Below are 20,918 nucleotides of genomic sequence, written 5' to 3' on the forward strand. Positions count from 1 at the left end.
CTGTTGCGTTTTGAAGCAAACAAGTCAATTGTCAGTTGGACACCAGAGATCAAACTGACTGTCTACCACTCACTGATCCATGGACTACTCATGCAGTAGTAAGCAAACAGAATGCAACTCTAGGAAGTCAACCTGATGATGACTATCTGCCAAGGACCATATCCCTTGAGTTCGAGCCATACCTGTATGAGCTCCCCATCCTCTAGTGGAGGCGCTGGTGGAAAGTGTTACTTGATTGAATAGAGCCTGCATAGAAAAGCAGACATCCAGGATTGACAGTTTCAATCTCCACTATAGAGCCATTTTTATTCCAGTTGTCACAGAGATACGATGAGATAATGGTTTTTGTAGTTGGTCCTATTGACACAAAGTCCCACTGTAGACCTTTCATGTTCAACTGTGTATGGGGATGATATGCACTGCACCTGCCTTATGACTAAGGACCACCAAGATTGATCTTAAAGAGTCTGATCCTGATGCAAGAGGGTTATCATTAGGTCCTTAGCATCGTGACCCTTTTATCCAGGAGGAATTCTTGTCCCCTTACCAAATCTATCTATGCCCCTGACTTCTCTGGACAGAAGAGAGGTTTGACTTGGCTGGTGGTCTTGGTAGAATGGATTGATTGGCACCTTGAATGATGTGACTTTCCTAGACACCAACCATGACCCTGCAGTCACAGAGCCATGGCTTCATTTCTTTGGCTCCAAATTGGTTTTGTCCCAGAAACCAGCCCCGCTTAGGCTCTTGACTCTACCACCAAACACTTCTGTAGCATCCTTGACACCAGGACTGAGTCAGATCTGAGAACTAGCCATGGGGGGGGGGGGGGGGGGGGGAGGAAGATCTTAAATCATAAAGCAGGGATGAGGGGGACCCCAACATGATTCAGCGCATTGAGAGCCCAAGGACATCCAATTCCAGGACAAAGAATGGCTCTAATGTTCATACTTGTGCTGTGTTACCCTTAAATGTTCTCTAGAGATCCTATATCTTCTAGACCTGAGACCGCTGAGCAATGGGGGAGGATATAGGGGGATTTTAATTGCCTATAGAGATACTTTTCAAATTCAAGAAATTTATTATGCTTTGCTACCCCGCACTGAAGCATTGGTGAATGAAGATTTTAGGATCTACAGTATATTTATTGTAATGTCTGCCTGGGGCTGTTATAGTCCAGCAAGAGAACTGCCGTTTAATACAGTTGCTGTAGATCTTAGAAAATTAATTCAGCCTCCTACTCATGAGGCAGGATATATCTTGAATCTACTATCTTATCATGAAAACTGGGTAAGGGAAACTCATCAGCTTCGTGTTTTGAAGCTTTCTTGGACTGATCATTTATTAATTCTCTTTAATATGTCTTGTTCGCTATTGTAGGAAGATTATTGTCCTAGATTTCAAAAAGTAAGTAGATCAAAAGTTAATTTGGATGATCTTAGCCAACACTGGGATTTGAGGCTTGATTCCCCAGAAAACACAAATGTTGACGAAATGGTCAATAGATTTACAATAAAATCATGCCACTGAAGGTTATACAGTCCAGATGTGATTGTAAATTATCACCATGGTTCACTCAGGATTTAGTAAAACAAATGCAATTGCTTAGACATGTGGAAAGAGGCTGGTATAAGAATCATGACAAGAAGAATAAACGCATATCTAGAGATGCTGAAAGCATATAAAGTTAGTTGTCAGAATGCACAATGTTACATAACAAGCAAGATTGAGTAAACTATGAATTATCTATGTGAGTTATTTTATATGGAAAAAATAACTTATCAAAATCTGAGGCTCAGCGTCATCTCCCTATGAACTGTGATGCTATTGCTATTTTGAGGAGAAGGTTTCTAAGATCTTCTTAATTTCCCAGAGGGACTGATACTTTTGATGAGCTTTTTCAAATCAATTCGGCCACTTGGACTGAATTTAGACTAGTGACACATAAGAACATAAGAAATGCCATACTGGGTCAAACCAAGGGTCCATCAAGCCCAACATCCTGTTTTCACAGAGAGAAGTACACTCAGGAATTCCTAAAATCAAATAGACTTACTCAGAGCTAAATCCATGCCAGTTTGATATAATTAGATGTTTAAAAAATACTTATGAGTGGATAAAAGTTAATAATTCAGTCGCTAAAGAACAGGCATAAACCTGCACTATTAAAATGACCATGGTTAGGCCTGTGCAGAAGAATTTAGCACTCCAATGGACTTGATGTCCAATCATCATCCAGTATCTAACCTTCCTTCTTTGTAAAAGATAAAGTGTGTACTTATACAGCTTGAGGAGTATTTGGAAGATAATTGTTTGGATGATCAGCAATATAACTTTAGAAAGACCAATGGCACAAAACTAATGTTATTACTGCACACATATTGGATGCTTGACTGTCGGGATGCTGGTGGTTTTGTATAACAATATATCTCTGTGGTCGTCAATATGGTCAGCCATGACTTATTGAGTGTCTTTGCTATCTTCGTTTAGGGGGAAATGCTCCTTCATGGACTGAGTCATTTTTGCAAGACAGGAGGCAGCAACTACAGTGGGTTGATAGTTCAGCATAGAAGGGACTGGATTCATGAGTTCCACAAGGTTTGATATGTCCTCTGTCTTGTTTAATATCTATTTTCAGCCACTTGGGAATCTACTGGCATTGTTATGAGTGACATTTGATTGGCTAATATTCAGTTTTTTATTCCTGTAGCTCTGACAGCAATTTCTCAGTGTCTCTATTGCAAATTTGTCTTCAAGCAATTAACGGTTGAGTAAAATCAGGCTAGCAACAAATTTACATAAAACTCTTATAGGTTGGAAGGCACTGAACAATGATATGGTTAATCTAGTTTATGAAGGTGTCACTGTGCCTCTTTTTTGAGGATAGGAATTTAGGTGCTATATTGAACTCTTCTTGGTACATGTTAAATAGGTTGCTAACGTAGTATTTTTTTAAATTAAAAAATACTTAGACCATTAACATTTTTACTCCTGGCTGAACATTTTAGGACAACGATGAGTCACTAGTTTTTGGACACAATGATTTATGTTTAGGGCTGCCAAATGATCAGGCCTGGATTCTCCAGCTAGTACAGAATACTGCTGCAAGGTTGCTTACTGTTACCAAATATGACTAGCATGTCTCACTAATATTTTAAGGTTTACAATGACTCCCATTACAGGTGAGGGCTCAATTTAAAATAATGGTGATAGTTCATAAGTTTCTTTATTCTGAGACAAGGTTTATGACCATAATCAAAAGATTTACATAAGAAAATAACATGCCATACTGGGTCAGACCAAAGGTCCATCAAGCCCAGCATTCTGTTTCTAACAGTGGCCAATCCAAGACACAAGTACCTGGCAAGTCCCCAAATATTAAAAAGATCCCAAGCGATTATTTCTTATTGATTAATAAAAGTTTATGGATTTCTCCTCTAGGAACTTATCCAAACCTTTTTTTTAAACCCAGTTACACTAACTGCCGTAACCATATCCTCTGGCAATGAATTCCAGAGCTCACTAACTAATGCACTGAGTGAAAGAATTTTCTCCGATTTGTTTTAAATGAGCTACTTGCTAACTTCATGGAGTGCCCCCTAGTCCTTTTATTGTCAGACAGTAAATAACCGATTTACATTTACATGTTCAAGTCTTTCATGATTTTGTAGACCTCTCTCATATCCCCCTTCAGCCATCTCTTCTCCAAGCTGAATAATCCTAACCTCTTTAGTCTTTCCTCATAGGGGAGCCGTTCATGCCCTTTATTTTGTTCGCCCTTCTCTATACTTTCTCCAGTGCAATTATATCTTTTTTGAGATGTGGCGACCAGAACAGCACACAGTATTCAAGGTCTAGTCTCACCATGGAATAATACAGAGGCATTATGACATCCACCATTTTATGCGCCATTCTCGTCCTAAAAATCCCTAGCATTATTTGCTCTTTTGACTGCCTCAACACACTGAGGAGATGATTTCAATGTATTATCCACTATGATGCTTAGATTTCTTTCCTGGGTGGTAAATCCTAATACGGCACCTAACATCATGTAACTATAGCAAGGGTTATTTTTCCCTATACGCATCACCTTCACTTGTCCACATTAAACTTCATCTGCCATTTGGTAGTTTATTTCCGTATTCTGGCTTATATGAGCTCTAATCCTCTTTTGGTTGTAGAATAAAATTAACATAGTACATGTCATTTTTTTGAAAGCACATGTGGCAACATTCTCACTAAATTCTATGACAGTTTTAATGCTCTACATAGTCTAAGAAAACAAGTTTAATAAAATATAAACATATAAATACACCAAAACCCTTACAATTAATTTATCCATTTCTCAGGTAGTGAAGAAACCTGGAAGTTAAATCTTTAGAACAGTATAACCTGACATTTCTCATTCTCAATTTATAAAAGTTATGATAGCTCTCTAAGACAGAAACATACAATATGACAGCAGTTAAGAACCATAAAGCCTCTCTAATGTCTGCTCAATATCATTCCATGTGCATTGCCATAGATCCTGGCTAATCTATGGCTTTCTCCTCACTTCTTTGCAGGATCCTGTGTGACCTCTTCTGGGCATTCCCTGCATACTTTTCTTGAGGTAATACTTTAAGTTAATTTAAACCTCATTCTAGTATGTTGGCTGATTTTAGTGTACTGCTCTAGATGAAATTGATAGATTTGAGTCTTATCCTGTCCACTAAAAATAAATCAAAAATATTTTGAAATTTCTATACCATTTTTAAAGACTTTCACAATGCCTTTGATTCCCTGATATTTGCTTCCTTGGTCACCCTCCATATAAGGAAAGACACGAGCTTGGTGAGTCCAGTAATAGTCCTTGGAGCCAAAAAAGAATACAGGAAATTCTCCAATCGCATGTTTCATTTTTTGTATATTTGGTGGTACATTCTTTGGGTGACAGACTTCAGCAGGCCACCATCTATTATATAAAAAACAAAATAAAATTAATTTTACAGATTAGTCACATTCACACTAAATACTTGACAGATCCTTGCATAAAGTTCAAGACAACTCCAAATTGCTAAACAATGATCCTGAAAACACCTTCAAATAACACACTCAAATAGATTTTAATCAAACTGTAAAAATAATACTGTACTTCCAATCACAGGCCGATACAGAATGGTGTGCTCAGCCGAACCAAACACTTAGCCCTGTCTGACCGCGCTATTATTACCCCTTATACTGTAAGGGGTAATAGCGCGTGGAAAACACACAGCCAAACACCCCCCCCTCCCGAAACTAATAAATGCATTTTGATGAGCCTATTAGTTATAACCGCGGGATACTGAAAGTAAAATGTGCGGCCAAGTCGGAGGTCCCAAAAAATAAAAAACAAAAAAACCCAACACTGTCCGCTGGCCCGCGGGTTCGAAAACGGTCGCTCAATTTTTCCTGTGTCTGTTTTTCCAAACCCATGGCTGTCAGCAGGTTCGACAACCGACGCTGGTAAAATTAAGCATCAGTTGTTAGACCCATTGACAGCCGCCGCTTCCGCTAATAAGGAGGTGCTAGGGACGCGCTAGTGTCCCTAGCACTCACTTATTAGCGCGGGCCCTAATTTAAATAAAGAATTGCGCGCCCAGGAGAGGTGCCTGGGTGCGCATCGGGAGAGCGGAGTTTATTGAATCGGCCTGTATGTCATTAAAGTAAAACAAAATGCAGTTTCATTTTTTGTATATGTATAGCCTGGAATATGATGAAAGGCACATGTTCAAAGTTAAATGCACAATCACAAGAGTATTAAGGAGCTGTTTTACAGCACTGAAAAAAAATACAAACACATACATATATACATACATATACAGATATATACATATAAACACACACATATATACTATTAGGTCTATATTCAAAGACAGTGCAGATAGCAAAGTCCTTGCTTAAAATACCTCAACAATGTTTAACGTTATTTTGTAAAGATGAGCACATTGTACTGCATTATTTGTCTACGATACTCAGCTCCATTTTTCTAGTTATTGCTCAGTGACCCTGGATTTTCTGCTCAGCTACAACATTACACAGTCAGTTTCTAATGCAACTGATCAAAAAGGGAACAGCAGTGACTCAATCTGTGCCTTAAAGCTACATGTAGCTCAACAAGGACCTCTGTGTGGCTCTTATAGAACAATTTTTTAAAGTACAGAAAAGGATTAATATGCAGGTATTAGACCTAAAAGACTACCACATTAGAGGAGTGCCAAACATACAACTTGCTGAGCCCCTTTATCCAGCCTCCTGCCTCTGTTCCTGGTGCAAATCTTCCACTAAGGTAGCACATCAGAGCCTGGTGTTGAGAAAAGGGTCCAGAGGGTCAGCAGTGGCAGAAGCGGTCCTATCATCTCTCCCTCCTCTCCACCCCATGCTTTTCCCAGCTTGTTAGGAGAACAATGGCAGTGGCAGCACAGCACTTTGGGCTTCAGCCTCCTCTGCTGCTGAGCCTGGATTGTCACATTTTAAACTGTGCAGCGATACAGTGTGTCCCAAGATACAAAATAGAACAGGTCAGAGAACAAAGGACACTGTGGCCTGAGGCACTGCAATGCCACCTTCCTCTTTCTAACAAGCTGGATGGGAGTATAAACAAAAGGAATGGAGGGGAGAGAGAAGGAAGGGGCAAGAGTGTAGCCTGAACATTCAGCTTGCTACCAATGTGGCTCGTTCGTTCACTTTACTTGCAGAGATTTTGCCAGTACAGTGAAAAACACTGGATCTTTTACTAACTTGCCATACTCTTTGGTGTCCTTTGGGAAGGATTCCCCTACCTAATTGGAAGAAAGGCAGATCACAGAAAATTATTCATATTTGTTAAAACAGTAGCATATTGTGAAGAACTCCAGAAGGACCGTGTGAGACTAGGAGACTGGGCAAATGAATGGCAGATGAAATTTACTGTAGAAAAGTGCAAAGTGATGCACATAGGGAAAAATAATACCAACTACAGGTATATGATGCTGGGTTCTGTATTGGGAGTCCTTGTGGACAATACATTGAAATCTTCGGCTCCGTGCACAGAGCAGGCAACAAAGCAAACAATGTTATAAATTATCAAAAAAGGAATGGATAATAAAACAGAAAATATATTGGTTCTGGTCAGTCCATCTAAAGACAGACATAACGGAACTAGAAAAGGTACAGAGTATGACTAATGAAAACGAATGGAACATCTCTCCAATAAGAGGCTATGCAGGCTACGATTTCTTCAGCTTGGAAAAGAGATGGCTGACAGGGGACATGATAGAAGTTTAAAAATCACACGTGGGTAGAACCGACCCATTCACTCCATGAAACTGGTTTCTATTTCGCTTTTCTAGTCACTTCAAAGTGAATTACATTCAGGTAATGTATTTCTCTTTCCCCAGAGGGCTCGCAATCTGTTTGTATCTGAGGCAATGGAGGGTGAAGTGACTTGTCCAAGATCACAAGAAGCGTCAGTGGAATTTGAATCCTGGCTTCCCAGCCTGCTGCTGGGACCACTAGGCAGCTACTCCTCTCCACAACTAATAACCAGCAGATTCAAAACAGATCATAGAAAGTACTTTTTCACTCAGCACACTATGAAGCTATGGAATCTGTTGCCAGACATGTGATCAAGGTAATTAGAATAGCAGGGTTTAAAAAAAAGAGGTATGGATAAGTTGCTGGCAGAAACATCCACAACACAATATTAGCCAGGTAGACTAAAGAAAGCTATTGCTACCTCCGGGAATAACAGGAATTAGGCCTACTTTATGGGGCCTGCAAGGTACTTGCAAACTGGACTGGCCATTGTCGGAGACAGGATGTTGGGCTCGATGACCTTGGTCTGACAGGCATGGCAATTCTTATATTCTTAATTCTCTCCATGAATTTCAGTGCAACAACTCTACTGTCTGCAGGTAAAGCAGAGTTGCTTACCTGTAACAGGTGGTCTCCCAGGACAGCAGGATGTTAGTCCTCACATACGGGTGACATCAGATGGAGCCCTGTCATGGAATACTTTTGTCAAAGTTTCTAGAACTTTGACTGGCACACTGAGCATGCCCAGCATGGACAGAGAGGTTGAGAAGTATGGGAAACTAGACTGGCGTGGCCAATATGGGGCTATGAGTATCATTAAGCCTCGGTCCTGTTGCAGCTTCACGGAGGGTACGCATACAGCAGGCCTGTGTTCCAAGGGCAGGCGAAGGCATAAGAACATAAGAACATAAGAAAATGCCATACTGGGTCAGACCAAGGGTCCATCAAGCCCAGCATCCTGTTTCCAACAGTGGCCAATCCAGGCCATAAGAACCTGGAAAGTACCCATGGTTGGTGCTCTTCGGTCCCTGTGTAGGGAGCAGTAGCGTTCCACTTTGCGGTTCTGTTCGGACGCAAAGATGTTGATGGTCGGTTGACCCCATCGGTGGAAGATTCTGCTCACAACAGAGGGATCCAGAGACCACTTGTAGGGATGGAAACTTTGGCCGAGGCAGTCTGCTCCTGCATTCTGTGTGCCTGCAAGATAAGTGGCTCGCAGTTGTATTGAGTGTGACAGGGCCCAGGCCCAAATCTGCACAGTCTCTTGGCAGAGCAGATAAGATCCCGTGCCCCCTGTTTGTTCAGGTACCACATTGCTACTTGATAGTCTTGATTCAAACAGACAATCTTGTTGGTTAGGCAGTCCCTGAATGCATAAAGGGCATACCGCATTGCTCGAAGCTCCAGGAAGTTGATCTGACAAATCGCTTCGGTTTTTGTCCAAGTCCCTTGGGTTTGGAGGCCTTCGACATGGGCTCCCCAACCTAGGTTGGAGGTGTCTGTGGTTAAGGTCACTTGAGGAGCTGGTTGCTAGAAGGGTAGACCTGTTTGTAAGTTGGCCTTGGCGTCTACCAAGTAAGAGACAAACGAAGTTGACTGGTTATGTGGACAAGGGACGAAAGCAGCTGAGTGGCATGATGCCACTGAGACTTTAAAGTCCATTGTGTCAGTCTCACGGCTAAGCATGCCATTGGGGTGACGGACTGTTGATGCCATGAGGCCAAGCAACTTGAGAAGTTGGCGAGCTGAGGCTATTTTTCGAGAGCGGATACAGCTGGCTGGCGAGGCTGGACAGCGTGGTTGCACGGTTGTCGGGTAAGAAACCATTGGCTACTGTGATGTCTAGGTCTGCTCCTATAAAGGAGAGATGGTGAGATGGTGTCAAGTGGGATTTCGGGTAGTTGATCAGAAATCCCAATGAGTGCAGGAGCCATATAGTTAGATGGAGGGAGTCGAGGGCCCCTTGTCTGGACTGGATTTTTTTGAGCCAGTCATCCAGATATGGAAAGATGTGTATGCCCTTGCGGTGTAAATGTGCAGGCACTTCCGACAGGCACTTCGTGAACACTCGGGGCACCGAGGCAAGGCCGAATGGCAGTACTCTGTATTGATAATGCCTGTGACCCACCACGAATCAAAGGTACTTGCGATGAGGAGAGAAGATTGCAATATAGGTATATGCGTCCTGAAGGTCCAGAGAGCAGAGCAAATCCTTTTGATATAGCAGAGGTAGCATGGTGCCCAGGGACACCATCCTGAACCGTTCCTTGTAAAGAAACGTGTTTAAGGCACGGAGGTCTAGAATAGGCTGGAGGCTGCTGGTCTTTTTTGGAATTAGGACCTGGAGTAATCCTGGAGTAGAATCCTTTCCCCTGTTGGGTCAAGGGAACCAGTTGTATGGCCCTGGCATACAGAAGGGTTGAGAGTTCTGACTCGAGAAGTGTTGTGTGATCGTCCCGGCTCCACGGTAGACTGGGTGGGGAGTCCGGGGGTATAGTTGAAACATTTAGATGGTAGCCGTGGGTTATGATGGACAGTACCCACTGGTCCGTGGTAACTGGGTGCCAATTGGTTGCAAAGTGGCAAAGGCGCCCTTCCCACTGGGATCAAGGTTTGATGGCTGCTGCTCTCTGGAAAGGAGTCAAAATCCAGTCGCAGGACCAGCTTGTGGAGCTGGCTGTGGCCTAGGTGTCCTCGCTTGGCGTGCATGTCCTCTTTGAGGGGCTTGAGCTGGTCGAGCACGGGACACGGGAGGATAATACCTACGCAGTCTATAAAATTGTTTCCTGGTGTCCCTGCGCAGAGCCCTGTGGGCTATGGAGGGTGCCTCTGAGGTGATAGTTGATGCAGGGTCTCATGATGGTCTTTTAACTGGGCCACTGCATCTTGGATCTTATCCCCAAATAGGTTTTCTCCTGTACAGGGGAGATCTGCAAGTTTGTCCTGCACCTCCGGGCATAAGTCTGAGACCTTGAGCCAGGCCCAAAGCCTAGCACCAATGCCTGCTGCTGAGTCTCTGGATGCCGTCTCAAAAGAGTCGTAAGCATCTCTGACCTCGTGTTTACCTGCTTCCAATCCTTTTTGCAGGATGGATGTCAAGGTCTCTTGCTGTTGTTGTGGTAAGGTCTCTGCAAACTCCTGGACTTGTTTCCAGAGATTTTTATTATATTGGGTCATGTATAACTGATATGCTGCTATTCGCACTATTAAATGGACCCTTGAAAGACTCTACGACCTAATGCATCTAATGCCTTCTGTTTCTTACCAGGAGGAGCAGAGGAGTGTGGACGGGATCTTTTAGCCTTCTTTTGGGCTGATTCCACCACTACAGAATGGTGGGGCAGCTGGCTCTTTTGAAAGCCTGGGGGCTTGTTGAACCAGGTACGTTGCATCTGTCTTTCTGTTGACTGGAGGTACAGTACCTGGATGGTCCCACAAGCGGTGCAAGAGGTTAAGCAGTACTTCATGTACTGGTATCGCCATTACCTGTTTTGGAGCATCTACAAAATGTAAGATCTCCAGCATCTTGTGGCAAGCGTCTTCCTCCATCACCAATGGAAATGGGATAGTTTCAGACATCTCTGACAAAGCTGGCAAAGGAGAGGTCTTCAGGAGGAGATAGACACCTTTCTTCCGGGGGTGAAGGCTCTGAGAGCAATTCCTCGGATGAGGAATGGTCCAAGGATGCATCCTCCCACGGATCATAGGAAGTTTCTTCCTCACCTGCTAGTAATTCTGAGGGAGAAAGGATACCAGGGCCAAAAGGCGAGAAGGCATCGATGGATGCGGCACCGGCATCAAAGGTGTTGTTGCCGGCCTCGAGAGCACCGAAGAGGATGAGGTACGCTTAGGCACCGATGGCCCTGGAATGGGCTCCGGCATCGGTGGATCCCATGCCGGGATCGGGCCGGAAAGTCCCTTCTTCCTCCGAGGAACCGGTAAAACAGTAGCATTGATGGTCGACTCTGTGCCAGCGTGTCTGATGGTACGGGTTGAGTCGGCAGGGCACCGATGAGGGCATCCAGGCGCTCGAGGAGTGGTGCGAACATCGAGGGCGCCGGCACAGATGGTGACTTAATGCCCCAAAGAGCATTGAGCACTGCCTCTTGGACCAGTTTGTCCAATTCCTCCCTGAAGGCTGGCATTGATAGCACTGCGTCTCGAGTAGGAGGCAGGCTAGGTGTTACTGGACGCTCCACAGCGATCTGTGGAGGCTCAGTACCCGGCACAAATATCGGTGGGGAACGTCTCGGAGTCCCAGGTCCAGAGGAGTATGGGGGCTCCTCTCCCTGGGCCCTCTTCGCAGGTGGCTTGGTGGGAATCGATACTGCTGTGGTATTGGTGCCGGCACCGGGTGGGGACGCACACATCTGTGCCGATGACTATGTTTCCCTTGGTGCTCGGTCTGGTCCTTCACCGGCACAGAGGACAATGATGCCAATCTTTGAGGGTGTCTGTGACAGATGGTCACCCATTCCACGATGTTGTTCCTGGCGAGGCGTCTCCTAGGTCAATGGACCCTCTCTGGTCGGAGCCACTTGAGCTGGAGGTCGATGGAGCAGAGCGTTTCGACGCAAACAAATGCTCCATCTTGTCCAGTCGAGCGCGCTGGCCTTTGGGGGTCATTTGTGCGCAACTGGGGCATCGACTGACGTCGTGCGAGGGGCCTAAGCACAAAACGCAAACATTATGTGGGTCAGCTATGGACATGGTACTCGGACACTCGGGGCATTTCCAAAACCTGGTCACCATGCCGAAAAATGGCGGGCACATGGTCGGTGACCGTCGGGCACGGAGTTGGTAAGCCACCGGGAACCGAGAAAACAGTACCAGAAAACACTTACCGAGCATTGGAGGAAACGGAGCGCGATGGGGGACCCAGTTGAGGGATTTTTTAAGAAGTTAAACTTCAAATATTTCCGTGAGGAAAGTTGTGAGAAATTTCTCAGAGCTCCTAAACCAAGAAGCAACTGCTGTGCGGAAAAAAAAAAAAAAAAAAAAGAGGCTGAATGGGGACCCCTGGTGGTCACAGGGTTAGTGGCATGCTGGGCATGCTCAGTGTGCCAGTCAAAGTTCTAGAAACTTTGACAAAAGTATTCTGTGACAGGGCTCCACCTGATAATGTCACCCATATGTGAGGACTACCATGCTGCTTGTCCTGGGAGAATGCACACTAACTGTGAATCCTCTCTCTTTTTTTTTTAATCAACTCCTGAAAAACACACTATTCGAACCTTGCAGTGGTTAGAAAACCCTCTGTCACACAAAAACAAATGCCAATGATGATGGTAGATGAAGGGCAGGAGATTTATCTTTCCTAATTTTTTTTTTTTTTTTTTTATATTTTATTAACTTTAAACAATATACAAAGCACAATAACTCTGCATTCAGAAACATGAGAAAAGCACAGAAACAAAACATTAAAAACCCTCCCTCATCTTTAGCCCACAATAAGATGGAAAAAATCCTCAAACAAAAAGTGAAAGCAAAGTTGTATACACGGACCCCGTGTTTCGCCCAAAGGCTGCGTCGGGAGGGACAGTCTGTAATTTTAACAAAAGCTTAAAGTCAGCTGAGCGGCGGTGTTTATGAATTGTGGAGTGCAGTATTGCTCCTTCTCTATATTCGGATACCCCCATGTACAGCATAACATACAGTCAAACAAGATGGGGAGACAACATCCGATAGCATCAAATTGGTCTATCTCCTCCTCTAGCCCAGAAACCTCTAGATTACTGTTCTGGGCATAAGCAGGGCTTCTGCCCAAGATTGTGTTTGTGTAGAATGTGCACCAAGAATCTCTGGTGCTTGGCGATTCTTAAGCATATATGCTGAAATGATCATTTATTTAATCTATCTTACTCTAGTAGCTGCTGGGGCTGCCTCACCTTTGTGCGGACCTCCACATAAAATAACCTGTTTGATTTATGAAAAGAATTAGTAACTTCTAGGTAGCTAAGAATAATTAGACGAACATCCAATAACTTCAAAGACCTATTGTTGCCCTAACACACTTCCCTTGGAAAGGCAGGAAGAGAAATAGTCTGATTTAAGTGAAAACTAGAAAACACCTGCAGAAAGAATATTGGTATTGTATGAATAGTTACTGAATCAGAGGTAAAATTCAGAAAAGGATCTCTACAGGAGACAGTTCTGAAGCACAGAAATGTGTCTTGCTGAACAAACTACGCCTAGAAAAACAACTTTTAAAAGAAAGGTTCTTTAGAAAAGCATATTTTATATGTTCAAATAGAGATTCTATTACAGTTTTCAGTGCCAAATTAAGATTCCATTGAGAAGCCACTAGTTTAATTGGAGGTGAGGCTCTAACCTTTTAAAAAAGAGATAAAGCAGCTTTTAAACTAGAACAAAGGGGAAAGCAGACAGTCGCTCAGCAGCACATGGTTCGGAAGGAGGTATCTTCAAAGGATATTAAAGGAAAATTGGTTCTTACCTGCTAATTTTCGGTTCTGTAATACCACAGATTAGTCCAGACAAGCGGGTTTTATTCATCCCTACCAGCAGATGGAGCTGGAGAACAAAACTTTGGGCACTGCCACATATACAAGAGTGCTACCTGCAGTCCCTCAGTATTAATCGATACCCAAGCCAAGATAAGAAAAAATAAAGAGCGAACAAGGCTCCCAACATGGATACCCCTGACCAACTAGATAACCATGCAGAAACGCTAAACCTAGAAATTGAAGCCAGAAAACAGCAAATCTGCTTTGCAAATAAAAGCGCCAAGCCAGCAGGCGCCGCTGAGGGGGAGAGCTGGCCACTATCTGGAAAACACCTGATTACATCTGAGGTAAAAAAGACAAAAAAAATTGAAAAAAGAAAAAAAGCAGCGCTGAAACTGGGAAGAGATGATGAATTTGAGAAGAATAAAAGGTCTGAGGGACCCGCCCCTCCCCCGACGTCATCGCTCATGGAACTAATCTGTTTAAAGCACCAAGCCAGCAGGCGCCACGCGCCGAAGGGGGTGCGACAAAGGGGCATTCCCCTTTGTGCACCCCCTAGTTTTAAATATTCCCCTTATCTTTTATCCCTTGTTAACAATTTCTTCTTTATAATTGTTTTACATTTCTGATAAAGGTAATGTATGCTTTTTAGTATAATTTGTTGATTGTTCTATGTAATGCTCACAGGCGAAGTTATGTTTTATTGTAAACCGGTGTGATTCGTATTTTATACAGGAATGTCGTATATAAAAGTTAAAAATAAATAAATAAATACATAAATAAATACAGCAGTAGACCAAGCAGTCTTTCGGCAGAGATCCTCAGGGCGGGCCTCTGGACTGATCTGTAGTATTACAGGAACGAAAATTAGCAGGTAAGAACCAATTTTCCTTTCCTGAACATACCCAGATCAGTCCAGACAAGCGGGATGTACCAAAGCCCTCTTACACTGGGTGGGAACCTGAAAGACCCGCTCGAAGAACACTGTCTCCAAAAGGGGCTGCCTCCGGGGTCCACACATCCAAACGGTAATGCTTGGTAAAAAAGTGTGCAATGAAGTCCACACCGCAGCTCTACAGATCTCTTGGGGAGACACCAGCTAACACTCAGCCCAGAATGTCGCCTGAGCTCGAGTCGAATGTGCTCTAAGACCCACTAGAACCACTCTTCCTTTTGATACATAAGCTGCAGAAATAGTCTCTTTCAACCGAGACAAAGAAGCCTTAGACGCCTTTTCACCCGTTTTTGCTCCCCCGAACAGGACGAACAAATGATCAGAATGACGAAAAGCGTTAGTGTTACTTTCAAGTAACGTAATACCAACCATCTCCCATCCAAAAAGTGAAGCTCTCATCCCATCGAGGGATCCCGAGCCCAATCCGGAAACCCGGGCAACTCCACTGATTGGTTTTGTTCTTATGTTCTTAGGATGTAGTCTCTTTATTCCACAAAGGAATCTAGCAACATCCATGTGAGCTGCAACTGAGAACTTCTGGACTCTACCATTGTTACATGAAATTGCAGCTACCTGACCCTTTAGATAATTTAGGGATAAACATTTATCCAAGCCTTGCTGAAGGAAGGTTAAAATGTTTGGTGAGCAGTTATTTCAAGGAGATACTAACCATTCCTTGCAATGGGCTTCAAATGAATGCCATACATGAACATAAGCTAGGGAAGCAGAATTTTTTCAGACTTTAATAGTGGAAATTACAGAGGAAGGGTAAACTTTCCTGCTCAATCTTGATCTTTTAAGAGCCAAGTTATAAGATAGAACAGAGAAAAATCCTCTATAATAGGCCCCTGAACTAGTAAACCTTAATTTTTAGAGAACTGTAGTGGTTGATTTATTCATAATTTTATTAGATCTGAATACCAAAATCTTTTTAGCCAATCTTTTTCGCCAATCTTTTACTCAAGCTTTTTCCATCTGTTTTTCTTAAAGTTTGACCTATCAACAGCCATGGTGGAAACATACTTCTCCTGGCCAAGACTGAACTAGTGCATTTATCCCTTTACTTCTGCATTCTTTGCATCAACTGAAGAAGCTATAAACTTTGTCATTTTTGTGAGTTGCCATAAGATTTTATTTAAAAAATTGATATACTTCATTGTCTTGCATTCTATGCAGTTCTAATACAACACACACAAAAATAAAACACTAAGGACAAAAACGTACATAACATCCCACTGTATATTCAAAAATTCATAATCTAGTACCCGGTTACCCTCAGTTTCTGATATTCAACAACATTGTCGTCCTAAAAGCTAGAGCAAACAGATATGTTTCAAAGCCTTCTTGAATGATTTTAAACAAGTCTTCCCAGGGCCAGTGCAAGGATATTAGGTGCCCTAGGCAAATCTTTTGTCTTGTGCCCCCCCCCCCCCCCAAATCCATGTCCCGGCTCCAGCCCGACCTCATTCTCCCAGACAGGCCCCTCTCTCTTACACATGCTTAGGTTCCTTGTCTCATTCACACATGCACCCGCCAATGCCATTGCTCTCTTGTACACACAATCCCCTCTAGGTGACTGCCTAGTTCACCTGATGGGACATGCCAGCCCTGCTCTTCCCTCAGTGTTTCAAGCAGCTAATTCCACAATACTGATCCCATAACTGCAAACACTCTCTCTCGACTCTGCTAACTTAATATGAGCTGAGAGGACATCAAGTAAGCACTCTCCTGACAATCTTAAATTTTTCACTGGCCTATACATTTTCAAAATAGATCTAATAAACTGAGGTAATTCACAATTCAGGGCTTTATGCACCAATACCAACTCATTGTACTTTTACACACATTACATTGGTTGCCTTTTGAATGGTATGTAAATAGGGGTAATATGGTTGAAACAGCCAGTCCCTGTAAGGATCAGGCAGCAGAGTTTTGAATAACTCGTAGTGCCCTTAAGGTCAAAGTAGGCAATCCAAGAGACGATATTACAATAATCAAGGCTTGTTACAATGAGAGCTTGTAGCATTGTCTGAAAATTCTCATTTATCAAAAATTGTTTGACTTTTCAAAGTATCTACAGTTTGAAAAATAAACTACTTACTTGAACATGCGTGCAAAATGAATGATGGGAATCAAATGTTATCCACAGATTACTCATCTCTGTTGAAATTTCAATGTTTCAACCTTCAAAATGAAAACTAGCTAGAAACTGATGCCACAGATCTGCCAATTCTTATAATTTCAGTCTCTCTCAGGTATGTTAATTTGCAAAAAGCCAGCTTGTCATTTGCAAATAGTCAAAATCCCAGTGTAGTCTTAATATTTGAAGTAATTAGGATACAAAAATGGATATCATGTGCACATATTCGTTAATATATACCCAAACCGGATAACAGCTGGCAAATCGGACTAATATAGATGTTAAAAAGTATAGCCAATAAGGCAGACCCTTGCAGGATCCTAACTGATGATGGAAACGATTGGGATGATGCCCTATTATAAAACACTTGTTGGACATGCTCAGAGAGAGATGATTGGAACAAAGCATAAACTGTTCCTGTGATGCTACAGTCATTAAGTCATGATAATGTAACCCTACCATGGTGTGCCTATCCTGATTGGTGGGGACATAAAATAATTTGTTTTTCTTTGGGGCTGGAACATGTCACTGGCTAGCTCTTTCACATTCCCTCTTACTCCCAGGGCCTGATCCTTTATAGGTGTGTGTGTGTGGGAGGGGGGTTAATATTCTTCCAGCACTCAGTGTGATAGGAGTGTCCTTTCTGCACATTCCTTTTGGTTCTTTGTATTCCCTTGAGAAGGATACTTGTCCTTAAGGTAGGTGCAGCAAGTGCAAAAGAAATACACTGAAGGCACTGATTTAGTTCAAAATTGAAGTCTTTACTGTGTAAACACTGATGATGAACGGCACAACAACAAACTGCAGCACCACAATTCTCTTGATTTGTTTACAATCGCTTCCCTCTGTCTGCACAGGACTCACGTATCAGGGACAAGGAAACATCCATTCTTTTTTTGGATTAGAAAAAGTAGCGCTCTCAGGTGGGCAGGGTTTCTTTAGACTGGACAAAAAACCTCTTGCACTCTGATAAAAATGTTAAAGAGCCTATGGCACAGAGAGCTAACCTCTCTCTCTGCAGGGCAGAGAAACACCAGATGGGTATCCACAGTGATGTTTTGACGTCCCTTACTCACAGTTAGCAAAATTGCTTACCTTGTAATAGGTGTTATCCCAGGACAGCAGGATGTAGTCCTCACATATGGGTAATATCGGTAATGGAGCCCTATACGGAAAAACTTCTGTCAAAGTTTCTATGAAACTTTTGACTGGCACCCAGAGTGCCTACTGAGCATACCCAGCATGCCATGATATCTCTGCCACAGGGGTCTCCCTTCAGTCTGTTTTGTAGCAATTAGCGTTAGCCAAAAAATAAAGTAATAAAACGTATCGGACCCAACTCTGCGGGGTGGCGGGTGGGTTTCTTGAGGACTACATCCTGCTGTCCTGGGATAACACCTATTACAAGGTAAGCAATTTTGCTTTATTCCAGGACAAGCAGGATGCTAGTCCTCACATATGGGTGATTAGCAAGATAGAGGCTGAGTCATTTGGGATTGAGGCAACAGTGAAGTATTGTTGTTGAAATGAATCAGCCGAAGATCACAGCAGGTTGGATGTAGAAGGAGTTGGGATTAAGTTGGAAACAAGTTCTTTAAGACAAATTGTCCATAGGCTGAATCTGGTCTTCCTTCTTTGTCTAAACAGTAGTGAGCTGTAAAGGTGTGACGAGAACTCCATGTTGCCGCTTTACAAATGTCAAGAATAGGCACAGAGCGAAGGTGTGCTACTGAGGTTGACATTGCTCTGACTGAATGTGCTTTTACTTGCCCTTGAAGAGTAAGGCCTGTTTTTTCATAACAAAACTGTATGCAATTTGCTAGCCAGTTTGACAAAGTATGTTTACCCACTACCTTACCTGGTTTGTTTGGATCATAAGATACAAAAAGTTGACTTGATTTCCTTTGGACTGAAGTGCGGTTTAAGTAGAAAGATAGTGCATGCTTACAGTCCAAGGTATATAAGGCTCTTTCTCCTTGGTGAGAGAGAGGCCTTGGAAAGAATATTGGTAAAATTATAGATTGGTTTAAGTGGAATTCCGTGACTACCTTAGGAAGGAATTTGGGATGAGTACGGAGGACCACCCTGTCATGTAGGAACTTTGTAAAAGGTTCATGTGTGACAAGTGCTTGTAGTTCACTTATTCTTCTAGCTGATGTAATGCCTATGAGGAAGATAGTTTTCACATCACCATCAATATCACTATTAGCTACCTCTTACAATGTAATTATATGTAATTAGCTGGTTTTCCTTTCCTTTTTCCTTCTCACTCCAAGTTCTATTTTTCCTTGTTACATGTAACTGCTTTACCGCACTATTGTTCAAGTTTAAGTTTATTTTGCACTCCTGTTTCATGTGAACCAGCATGATGGGACTTTTGTCTTGAATGTTGGTATATAAAAAACTTAAATAAATAAATAAATAAATAAATAAAATAAATAAATGTAAGAAATTTTAGATCACATGTATCTATGGGTTCGAAAGGAGAACGCATGAGCCTGGTTAATATTAAGTTTAGGTCCCATTGTATGCTTGGGGGATGAAATGGAGGTTTAAGGTGAGTTAAACCTTTCATAAATCTACTGATGAGAGGCTGTATAGAGATAGGTGCATCTCCCATCTTGTTATGGTAAGCTGAGATTGCACTCAAATGTACTCTTACAGATGAAGTCTGAAGACCAGAGTCTGAAAGATGGTATTGGTAATCTAGTACTGAAGTAGTGGGGCAAGTGAAAGGATCAATAGATTTCTGGCTGCACCACAAAGTAAATTTTTTCAATTTGTAGGAATAATTCTTTCTAGTGGAAGGTTTACGTGACACTATAAGCGCTTGAGATATAGTGGTTGGAAGGCTGAGTGGTTGTAAAATCAAGCTTTCAACATCCATGCTGTCAGAGCTAAGGATTGGAGGTTGGGATGGCACAACCGACCCTGTTCCCGAGTTATGAGATTGGGAGCTACTCCCAGGCGAATGGGATTCTTGACAGAGGTCTAGCAGTGTGGGAAATCATACTTGTCGAGGCCAGTATGGGGCTATGAGTATCATGGTCCCTTTGTCCTGTTGCAGCTTCACTAGAGTTTTGGTTATGAGCGGTATCGGTGGATATGCGTATAGCAGGCCTGAGTTCCAATGGCGAGCAAAGGTGTCCTTTGGCAAGTTGTTCTCCTGTCGTAGCAGGGAGCAATAATCGTTCACTTTGTAGTTCAGATGGGATGCAAAGAGATCTATTGTTGGTTGACCCCAACGTTGAAAGATCTTGGTTGCTATCGCTGGATCCAAGGACCACTCGTGTGGTTGGAACTGACGACTGAGGCGATCGGCTATTATGTTGTGGATGCCTGCTAGGTAAGTGGCCCGTAGAAGAATTGAATGTGCTAGGGCCCAGACCCAAATCTGTGCTGCTTCTTGGCAAAGGAGGTAGGAACCTGTTCCCCCTTGCTTGTTGATGTACCACATGGCTACTGTGTTGTCTGTTTGGATCAGAACAGTCTTGTGTGAAAGGCAGTCCTTGAACGCATGTAGCGCATAACGTATAGCTCGAAGCTCTAGGAAGTTTATCTGAAAAGAAGCTTCGGTTTTTGTCCACGTCCCCTGGGTCTTCAGATGACCAATGTGCGCTCCCCCACCTAAAGTGGACGCATCTGTAGTTAGTGTTACTTGTGGAACTGGTTGCTGGAAAGGTAGACCTTTGAGCAAATTGTTCATTGATGTCCACCAGAGGAGGGAAGAACACAGTTCCTGAGTTATTTGAATGTGAGAGGAAGTGGTTGAATGGCTTGAATCCATTGTGTTTTGAGTGTCCATTGCATTAGTTGCATGGTCAATCTGGCCATGGGAGTGACGTGAACTGTGGAGGCCATGTGACCGAGGAGGTTGAGGCACTGATGAGCTGTGACTCGAGACTGAGTTCGGAGAGAGTGTGCCAGGAGAATGAGTGTATGGGCACGGTCTCTTGGAAGAAATGCTTTTGCTATGATGGTGTTTAAATCTGCACCGATGAATTGTAGAAGGTGAGATGGTGTGAAATGGGATTTCTGATAATTG

General features: G+C 42.9%; 1 protein-coding gene across 6 annotated transcripts in view; it reads right to left on the bottom strand.

The window, feature by feature from the left end:
- Positions 1 to 20,918, bottom strand: part of NSD2 (nuclear receptor binding SET domain protein 2) — a 467,195-nt gene that overhangs the window by 89,518 nt on the left and 356,759 nt on the right. For all 6 annotated transcript variants that reach the window (XM_029592506.1, XM_029592533.1, XM_029592496.1 and 3 more), the window contains exon 16: positions 4,749 to 4,954. In XM_029592506.1, the coding sequence (XP_029448366.1) occupies positions 4,749 to 4,954 (206 nt within the window). The remainder of the gene's footprint in view (positions 1 to 4,748; positions 4,955 to 20,918) is intronic.

Source organism: Rhinatrema bivittatum, chromosome 1, assembly GCF_901001135.1.
Source record: "Rhinatrema bivittatum chromosome 1, aRhiBiv1.1, whole genome shotgun sequence".
NCBI classification, from domain to species: Eukaryota; Metazoa; Chordata; class Amphibia; order Gymnophiona; family Rhinatrematidae; genus Rhinatrema; species Rhinatrema bivittatum.